The following is a 10,724-nucleotide window of genomic DNA, read 5'->3' on the forward strand; positions in this document are numbered from 1 at the left end:
TTTTGTGGTCATTCTACTAATTCTGCATAGAAAATCTTGGTGTTGGGAGTTGATATTCAAAGGCAAAGAGTTTTTATTTTGTTTTGTTGTAAAATTGATGTAGAAGTTGGAGATCATACAAACATAAAATCATTAACCACATCATAAAAAAAGACTTAAGAGTTCATTTTGAACATGTGAGCTCATCCCGTTAGGAATTGCACATCAAGAGTAACAATTCTATAATTAAGTAGTGGTAAATTGTCCAACTATAGTAATCATCACAATTTAGAGATGAGCATTTGTAACGATTTCACGAGTTTAAGAAATAACTAAATGATTGTTATTAGGAGGAGACTTAGTTTATGAGTGTAATAGCAAATAATTAATACTATTTTTAAAAATCTTGGATACGTAAAAGGTAATTTCAAATACTTATTATCATTTCTTCTTTAAGGGTCTGTTTGTTTTACAGTTTTTGTCATAAAATTTCAGACAAACATTAAATATCCTTATAAACCCACCTGATATGAGTTTTCTAATATCCTCTATACATGTGAAATTTTTATACCTCAGACATGAATAGTAAAAATATAGTCCGATTTGTTAATAGATTAAAATTAGTTAATTATTATTATTAAATATAATTACATTAATTAATATATATTTTATGTTATCTTAACTATTTAATATAAAAAAATATTAATAATTATTAATATCTGTTATTTAATTAAATTAAATCATTAAATAAATAATTAATAAAATAATATATTAAATTATGTTAAATTTAATTTATGACTATTGTTTTAATTATTTAATTTTGTTTTCTATATACAAAATTGGTAAACCAAATATACATATTTAACTTCCTAATATTAGTTATTTTATGTATCTAAACACAGATATTAATTATGTGCATACCAATGAAATAATATCCGCAATCCAAACAGGTACGTGTTACATTTTGGTGCAAATTTAGCAATACATGGAAGGTGATGTTGTGCACTAACTAACTAAGAGAAACAATGTGAAAGGATGCTTAAGAAATTGAAGGATGATACCAAACCAAGTGAATGAAAGAAAGAAAAAAGGAAAGACCCAAAAATTAAAAGGGTCGATTGGTTTGAAAGTGATGCAAGAAAAATAAAAGAGAGACAGGTGATTCACGTCTTTGTTGGCCCTTTTTAGTTTCCAACTCCCAACTATTTCTCTTTTCTTTTGTATTCATTTTTCCAATAACTTTAGAGCTTCCATTTCTTTCCCAACTCAACCTCCTTTTATTACAACTGACCCTATTATAATACCATAATTACGTTTGATTTGGCGTGCTTCCTCAATAATGGAGTGCATTTATGATTTAAATTACTAATCAACCAATCAATTGTGATTAATTGCTCAAAAACTTGAATAATTAATTTGCTCGGATAAGCTATTTTTGCAAGATTTGGTTCTTAATTTACCAAGATCCCAAATGCAACAAAACAAAAGATTTCAGTTACGAATTTGAATAATATTTCTAAACATTTAAACGGAGTTGGTTACTATTTAATACTACAATGGATTACAAGATTTTTTATTTTTTATTTTATTTTTTTAAAGACTTAAATGATTCATAAAATTAAAGTAAAAATGGAATTTTAAGAAATAAGGTAAAAAGAAGATAATTCAATACTAATGGATCAACCCGACGGGCAAAAGCTAATCAAGTAGTCCGACCCGGCACATGTGCACGTGCTCGAAGCGTCGTCGTATGCATAGCTGTACGCCGCCGGACAGGCGTTCTTGAACATCTCTGAGTACGGCGTCGGCGGGCATGTCTGCGGCGTCGAGTGATCATCGGTGCAGCAAAATTCCGGCGTATTGAAGGCAGCGCACGCGCTCTTACAGGCCACGACGGAGCCGGAATTGGTTACCTGCAACTCCGATGGGCAGATTCCGTTCACGTCCGCGACGCAGCCGGCATACTGGCAGTCGCCGGTGCCGCCGTTTGCCCGGACGCCAATACCCACATTATAGCCATCGACGAGGCTAATGTCGTAGAAATCCATATCGCCACTGCTTGAACCGATGGTGAATTCCGCCAGCGTGACCGGCGGAACACCGCCGCCGATGCATTTAAGCGTGCCACCGCAGTCACCCGTCTGGCATTTCCCATTGCCAGAGCCGTCGAAGTCACAGCCGGTTCGTGCCCAGAACCGTCCGGACCAGCCCGGCGGAGCAGTCAATTGCACCGACGCACCGGGTGCTAGAGGGAATCCACCGTCGCCAAGAACCGCCGCACCATTGCCGGAGAGCGTTCCCGGCCATAGTGTATAGCTGCAATGATTCTGAAGCGTAAAAACAGTCGCAAAAGCCAAATTTCCTGCAGCATTACACAACCCAATTGCAAGAAAAGAAACCAAATCATCATCGAATTAACCAAAACCCATTACGATAACAGAAAAAAGAAACGATTTTGAACTAAACCCAGTTGATCAAAGGTGAACACAAAACACACCAGCATTACCAAGAGAAAACACAGCTAACAGAAGAAAAACACTTAATGGGGAAGCCATTTTCTTTTAATCCAAGTAAACCGCAGACACAAAAACAAGAATTTCAGGGAATCGAATGAAGAAAAACGCAGAAAGAGGTTTATATTTATATTGGTCAGTAATGGGAAAAAGATATTTCAACCAATCTTTTCGTGAACAGTAGAAAAGATGGGGACAAAGAAGAAGCCACGTGGACAGTATATAATGGAAAAGGGAAAAAGAATGGGGTTTCAGTTTCAGCGTCAGTTTGAGCACAATTAACCGAAATGGCCAAAAAACAGGAGTGAGGGCAGAAGGAAGTGGAAAGTGGAGGTGTCGAGAGACAACAGAGGAGAGGCAGAAATAAAGAAAAACTGAGGTAATTGTGAATGCCGACATCCCCATTTTATCCGAACAATCAGCCCACGACCACAAAAAGCAGTTAACAAAAGCATGTGCTTTGCCTCATTCCAACTTCCACCCACCCTCTAAGAGAAGAAGTTGGTGGCTTTTCAGAAATGGGTTTCCATCTGATCATTCTTCCATGACCAAGTTGTAGGCATAAGCTAGCAATCAAGGTAGGCCATGGCCTGGGGGCTACCGCAGCTTGCTGTTTTTTCGGTCACCTAACCCAACAACATTCATTGCTGGTTTGGACCTTTTAACAAACAGTTGGTCTGCGTTGAGTGTGTAGTGAATATCGCAATTTTTTTCCATTAATCACTTGCTGTTCCCATACATTTGTCTCTTTTCTGATGCATAATACGCGTTTTAGTTTCACCTTCTGAGGTTTGTGATTATTCCTCTCTGGAGGTCACCCCATTTTTGCTCCCAGTCAAGTAATGAACTTGAAATCATCGTAAGATGAGAGTATAGCAGGTTTAGAGCTGAAATTCTGAGATGGGATCAGGATTTCACATCATACACGTAAGCGGGTTTTTGAAAGTAAAGGCTATAGATCATCAGGTGATGAAATATGAAAGAAAAAGGCTAGGCAAATGAGAAAGATATGAACAGGTAATATAGCCACAGGTACCCTTTTGTTGCTCAGTTTCTGCCTGTCCATTTATAGGCCAAGAGACAGTAGAATCTAGAGAAGCAAAGATTTCTTTAGCTTATGGGGGGACCCATTATATCAAAATTGTTAATGCTCTATTTCTACACGAAAACTTGATACCAGTCTAAGCAAAATAGTAAATGCGTTTGAAAAAACTTCACCTCAAAAAGGAAAAACCATGCTATAAAGAATGTTATTCAGTGCTTTGTTTCTTGCTAATGAACGTTGATATCAAAACGCCTAAATCTTGCTCTGGTTGTACTCTGAGATATGTAACGGAAGCAAGATATATACAAGATAAAGCTACATACGCTTTGGCCCAATTTGAATACAAAGTAAGGTAAGCAAAGACGGCTGTCAAGGAAACGACCAGTATGAAGTTCATTGTGCACTTGAAGGAAGAAAGTTGTTCGTCTGCTCTTGACTCTGGGAAATAGCCATTAGCAGTGAAATATGAGAGCAAATGATCCTTGAGCTTGAATTTATCCATTAACCAAGCCGAAGCTCCTTCATCTGATGCGGGGATGATCTCACCAACAGGGATCCGTTGAATATGAATGTGAACTTCTGAAGGACCGAGGCCGAAGACATTATCCATAAAGGTAGGACATTGATGCTTGTAGGCAATAGTCAGATCATAAACTGCATAAATAGAGTTAATTAGGGGGGGAAAAAAAAACCAAAACCAGGACCAGAAGTTATGGAAAAATAAATATAAACATTTAGAATATTCTTTTGCACTAAACATTTCTTTATAACATCTTGATGAAAAGATGTCTTTCACTAAAGTCAGGGGATTATCACACATAAGCATGCTTAGCTTTCAGCCTATTCGCCATACGACAATAGTTAACCACTGAACGGCTACCATGTTCTCCACCAACACAAATAAGAAAATCTCTTCTACATCGTATAGAAATAATGAGAGTAAAGAGATGGGATTTTGAAGAAACAAACCTGCATCGAGGGAACCTCGTAGGGTTTGTAAGCAAGCACAAAAACCTCTTGCTTTTGGAAGTAGAACATTTTTCAGCACCGGAAGTCCAACTTCAGCAGCATATGCTTGACTCTTCTTGCATTTTGCCTCCCTACGTGTAACTTTTGTATGAGTTGACAATTTGAAGTGCGAACAGATCATCAAGAACAAAAGATCAGATTTCAAACTTCAAACTAGCTTCTAAATCAGGCATTATTAATTTGCAACCATACCATTAAGATTGAAGGGGGAATGGATGATTTTGACCAATTCCATCCTTTCTTTGCTTAGCAGAAGAATGCATTTAAACTATTTAAAAAAAAAAAAAAACCAATTGGAATATAGTAGAAAAGGAATGGAAGGTATACGTAAAATCGGTTCCCTCAGGAAAAACAGCAAGCCACAAGGGATCTCGAGGATTTCTAAACGTCGAAAGTCTTTGGCACATAACTGGTTCATCGATTTCCCATTTCCTCTCAACAGGAATGAACTCCAAAATGTGAAATCCCCAACCAAAGAGAGGCAGCTTCATTAAGCTGCTTTTAAGGATGTATTTGATGCAGCCTAAGGACCCTTTTCGCAATGCAAGGTCCCACAAATACATCCAATCAACTTCAGTTCTGTGGTTGGCAATTAGTAAAACACGTTCATTTGCTGGAATATCATCCCCATAGAAGACAACTTTAGTCCCATTTATCACTTCAAACAGAAAGGGCCACAGAGCCAGCCAGAAACCGAAAATAATGGAAGTTGCCTTCCTACTGTAATGCAGACTAAAAAGGCGCAAAGATAGTGTAACTATAGGCGCAAAATACACTAAGAACATGAAGGCAGTGGATAGAAACACCGCTAAACAAATCACCCCTCTCATTAGCCTAATAGGACCGAGAGATTTATGTTTTTGTGTATTATCAGATTGCAGTGGCGTAGAAACATCCATTCTTCCAAGAACCGATTCAAAGAATTCCCCTCCTAGAGATTGCTGCAAACAAACACACGTTTTACATCCCTTAAGAGATTCACAATTTCTTCATCAAATCTAATGAAATTGAAACAATTCTAGACATGAAAAAGACAAATCAACAAAAATCCCAACATAATCTTTCCAAAAGGCATAAAGGATTCCGTTCTCAGGAAAACCCATAAAGGGAATCACAAAAAAGTAGATACCAATTTAAGGAACAAGACGATTTTCAGAGTGTCGCTGAATTCAAATACAGATCTGAAACTAAGAAGAACAGCTGAATTACATAAACAAACAAGTGCATTCGATTGGAACAAGAATTACCTCAGAGGAAGAAAATCTTGTTTGGGTCGTGGTCTCTCAAATTTCTTGTGGAAAATGAAACTGGGTGTGCTCTTATCTAAAGTAATGGAACAGGGAATCGCGAAAAATGGTAAATTGAGAAGAAATGATTATCGGAAGAGAGAGAAGTTTGAAAGTTTAATACAAAAAAATATATATATAAAATTAAAAAATATATATATATATATGAGATTTGGGAAATTCAGAGTCAGACTAACGAAAGGTAAAGGAAGAGGCTGCTTGTGGAACGAATTTTACTACAAAACTAATTAAACAGATTGTAACCTGAGGTTTAACTCTGGTTAGGTAACATCTTCAATTTTATAAATAAATCAATAAACTATTCCCACAAAATAATCATTTAGTTTCTTTATCGGATTTAAATAAATAAGAGATTTTTAAATTAAAAAATAATAATCCTTCAATTAGGTTTTAAATGGTTGACCTTTCAATATAATCGAACTAGATAGTAACAATTTTTGTATAAGGTGAAGGATCTGATATTATAGTAGACTTTGATTTTAAGGATCCATAACCACGTAGACCCTTCAATGTTGTGTGGATCACAAATGTGAAAAACCTCCAATTAGGCCTCTAAAAATGACCAAGTTGAGAAGGTATGAATGAAGTCGATAAGGTAGGTTGCCTATCGAGCTTAGTTCTAATCGGAGTAGGATATGTGCCATTTTGGAAAAACGATCCTAATAATAAAACATTCAAGAAGAGTATGAATAGAAGAGATCCATCTCATTAGAGATGTTGCAATACTACTCTCATTTAATTCGACACTACATTAGTTTTTAAAGCATCGAAATGTGTTGGGCCCAACATCACATCACATGAGTATCTTACTTTAGATTTACGAAACTATGCATCTCGACGTGAAATTGATGTAAACTTATGGTTAGATTCTTATACTAGCATATGTTATTCCTTTTTTGAGTTAAGTCTTTTGAATAGATTAAAAATATAAATATGATATTGTTTTGATATCCATCATGTTTTTGTTTATTCAAATTCAAACAATTAACTAAATGACATAAAAATGTTTTTCTAGTTTCTATTATTTTCATTATTATTATCATCAATGATTTAAAATATAATCAATTTAAAAAAATATAGTTGAAAATTTTGGTAAACTACTTGGTGGGATGAAAAATATTGAAATTATATAAAAGAAATGAAAATAAAATTTAAAATTAATTTGTTTGATAAAATAACACTTTTTTTAAAAAAAAAAAAAGAAAAGAAAAATAAAGAATATAAAAAAATCACAAAATGAGGTAAGTGGGGGGAGGCGGAGGCGAAGTTGCTTTAGAAAATGAAAAACCACCGACAATACTGAGAACACCGTACAATGGCCGCGTGTATTTACAGATTTGCCCTTCCCACAAGCAGTGGACCACAAAAGAAGCAGGGACCAAATTGGATATTCGAAAAGAGCTGTTGAAAATTAACACACATTCTAAATTAGGGAAAGTAATCAAAATTCTTATGCAGCTCCACCACACCAGGGTATGTTTGTCTTTTCAATGTGTTTTTTCCTTTTTTTATAATAAAAAAATAACGGTAATTATACGGATAACTGATAAGATATAATTTTTTTTAGAAAATATCAAATTACCTTCTCGGATTAATCCTCTATTTGGATTTTAGAGAGTTCAAAAAATGATTTTAAGGCTTCATTTGATATTTTCGTAGTTATTAAATAATTGTTGACAGTTATATTCTTTTTGTAAAATTAATTTTAAAGTGTATTAGTATTTGGTAAATTTTAAACTTAATTACATGTGATTGGTAAATAAATATTAAATTATCTTTTTTTATATATATATATATAACTAAAGTAGCCTTACTATTATTTTTTTCATCATTTATAATTATTAAGTAATTGTTTAATATAGATATAAAAAATAAATTTTATTTTTAATTGATAAATTAAATTAAATTTTATTAAAAACATATGCTTTTAAGAGAATCTAAAAGGTAGTAAATAATGACTTTTAAATTGGGTGTGAAATGAAGGTGTTATTTAGAAGTGATTTGAGTAGATTTAATCCTAATTAGTTTTACCAAAAAAAAAAAAAAAACTGTTAAGATTTTGTTATAATTATTTTATCTTTCTCCCAAAATCATCCAAACACAACCTAAATCATGTGATTTGAAATTTAAAAATTATTTTAATTTTTTTTTACTTCATTTGGAGTGAAGATGATTTGAAATAAATATATTTAAAATTCCATGTTTGCAATTAAAAGAGAAAAGAAAGTAACAAAATTTACTAATATGCATCTTTGATTATGATCTGTTAATTATAAATTACTCTAGATCATATGAATTCATGTGATATTGGACATTTTTAGTTAAAACAAAATTTGAAATCTTTTTAAGTTCCAAATTATTCTTTCTTATAATAAGAAATAACATAATTAATTTGAAAGTGATTATGATTTAGGGGAAGTACCAAATATATTGTTACCACGCATATATAAATCAAATTACAGTATTGATCTTTTTTAAGGCGAGAACTTTTTTCGTTTGGTATGTTGAAAAAACAAAAATTTAGTCTCTTATTAGTGTTTAGAAAAATAAATTCTTGTTACTATCGTATGAATAATTGAGAATTTTTTTTTTTTTTTAAAAAAAAACAATAACTCACAATCCGAAGGAAAACCACAGCCCACAAGAAAAATTCATATAATAATTATTTCTTTGATCTCAATTAGAAGAATACCATCTCAAAATTTTTCTATTACTCACACCTTTTAGTCTCAATCTTAGACCAAAAAAAACCTAAGAAAATTTAACTAGCATTAACACATTCGAGTATAGAGACTTTGGATAGTGGTATATCAGTTCCATAGGATAGCTTGAAATCAATATTATAGGCTCATTTTATAGTTCTTGGAGCTTATCATTTTCTTGAATACTTTTAACATGGGACAACCACTTTTCTAATTCGGTTAAATATCCAACAATTAGTTGGCCTACTGAAAAATGGTGCGGTAATTTTTATGATTAAGAACATGCATTTAAAAGAGTAAGATTATTACTAAATAGGGTTAAAACCTAACTATCTTCTCTTTTTGATGGAGTATGATTGGGAAATATTACTTCTTTTAGTATAACATATTAGAGGGAGAATTCGAATCTTTAATATTTTAGTTTAGAGATGTCCAATTTTTCTAAGGGGATGGAGACCCGCGGGCCCCGCCTCGAACGCGGCGGGGATTCCCGATTAGGCGGGGAGGGAGTGGGAGAAAAAAATTCCCTGTAACCTAGACGGGGACGGGGATAGGGAATGCACCCCTTGTTCCCCATCCCCATCCCGATTAGTTTCTACCTATTTATTTAGTATAATTATCTAATTTTATGTTATTATTATTATTATATAAATATTACATTTAAATTTCAAATTTGATTATTTATTGGGAAAGATAATGAATATGTTTAAATTGAATATTCAAATTTAGATTATATACGTGAATAATTTGATTTATGTTTATTTATTTCTACTAAAAAAATTAATTAGTATTTTTAGTCTTGAGTAGTTTATCTTTAAATTCAAATGATCATGTAAAACTAACTTAATAAACAATTTAATGATAAAGTAAATTATTTAATTAAAATTTGTTCACATCAGTGATTTAAACTAGTTAAACTATGTTTGAAGTTACCAAACTTTTTGTTAAGTTATAATTAAAATATAAGTTTTACTCCGCCAAATTACTTAAATAATCACGTACAAAGTATGTCAATGTATCGATGATACAAATTTTCAAATCTCAAATTTGGCATATAGTTAAAAAAATTATCACTCATTCACTCTTTATTTCTTCTTCTTCTTTTTACATGGAGAGAATTTTAATCCATGGTAATATAAAAATTAGGCTCCATTTGATTACGTTTAGTGTTGTTTACTTATATTTCGTACATGTACTGACATTTGGGGATCCCACTTCTAAATCAAAAATAAAAAAACGTCAATTACTTGATGAGCGGAGGGTACTCAATCAAATTGCGTTTGAAAATTGCACCAATATTGTTATCGTTATCTTTACAATTATCGTTATTATTTTTTTTTTAAATAACAATTATCATTACTGTCACTACTACTATATGAGAATTGTGAATTTTCCACATTTATTGTTACTGTTTGACCCTAAATGGTAACAATAAAAGTAAATGTGATAGATTCATAATTTCAAGTAAATGTGCTAAAAAAAATAATCCAATTACGTTTGCAATTACTCTATCAATGATATTTCATTATACAAATTTTCATTATGAATGAGTAAACATGGCCTTAATTGATTCCATTGACAATTTCATCAAATGATTTGAGCCCAAAGTCCATAATTGATCAAAATCTATCTACACTACGATAAAAAGAAATTTAACTTCTAAGAAATGCTTTTAAATAAGAAGATTTTTCTAGAAGCAATCATGTATGAAGTGTTTTGGCATTTGGCATTCTAAGAAATGCTTTTAATTTATGTTTTCAACCACAATTTTCTTTTAAAAGGGTAAAAATATTCCAAAAACTTACTAATTTTGAGTTTGACAAACTTTTTAATAACTTTGCCAAAATTCGTAAACTAAAAAAAAATCTCTATCATTTTATCAATCTTACACCACACATTTGTTTACTAATTCATTAAACGTAAAGGTTTTTTTTTTTTCCTAAAGAAAATATTTGGAGAAACATTAACAATTAAAAAAAAAAAAAATTAAATTTTGATGTGCAAGGCCACAAAATCATACGTGGCAAACAAGTAGATAATCTAAAATAAATAAAAAAAACAAAAAGGTCAAAATCGACTCAAATCACATTCAATTCAAACGTGGCGAAAGGGAAAATACGATAAATAAATTTATAAAAGAATATATAAA

General features: G+C 32.2%; 2 protein-coding genes across 3 annotated transcripts; both read right to left on the reverse strand.

Annotated features, from left to right (window-relative positions):
* Positions 1 to 1,468: 1,468 nt before the first annotated feature.
* On the reverse strand, positions 1,469 to 2,865 carry LOC120076435 (pathogenesis-related thaumatin-like protein 3.5). 2 transcript variants are annotated; one of them, XM_039030261.2, is made up of 2 exons: positions 2,486 to 2,865; positions 1,469 to 2,341 (listed from the first exon to the last, which is right to left on the reverse strand). In XM_039030261.2, the coding sequence occupies exons 1-2, from the start codon at positions 2,532 to 2,534 to the stop codon at positions 1,659 to 1,661; spliced, it is 732 nt and encodes a 243-aa protein (XP_038886189.2). In that variant the 5' UTR covers positions 2,535 to 2,865; the 3' UTR covers positions 1,469 to 1,658. The 2 variants fall into 2 exon arrangements, with proteins under 2 accessions (XP_038886189.2, XP_038886188.2); XM_039030260.2 differs by having other exon boundaries at positions 2,477 to 2,673.
* An 840-nt stretch (positions 2,866 to 3,705) lies between these two features.
* Positions 3,706 to 6,018, reverse strand: LPAT4 (lysophosphatidyl acyltransferase 4). Its single transcript, XM_039030259.2, has 4 exons — positions 5,814 to 6,018; positions 4,894 to 5,507; positions 4,507 to 4,637; positions 3,706 to 4,191 (listed from the first exon to the last, which is right to left on the reverse strand). The coding sequence occupies exons 2-4, from the start codon at positions 5,463 to 5,465 to the stop codon at positions 3,743 to 3,745; spliced, it is 1,152 nt and encodes a 383-aa protein (XP_038886187.1). The 5' UTR covers positions 5,466 to 5,507; positions 5,814 to 6,018; the 3' UTR covers positions 3,706 to 3,742.
* Between the last annotated feature and the right edge of the window lie 4,706 nt (positions 6,019 to 10,724).

This window comes from Benincasa hispida, chromosome 4 (assembly GCF_027475165.1).
Source record: "Benincasa hispida cultivar pf3 chromosome 4, pf3_genome.v1.1, whole genome shotgun sequence".
In the NCBI taxonomy this organism is placed as follows: domain Eukaryota; kingdom Viridiplantae; phylum Streptophyta; class Magnoliopsida; order Cucurbitales; family Cucurbitaceae; genus Benincasa; species Benincasa hispida.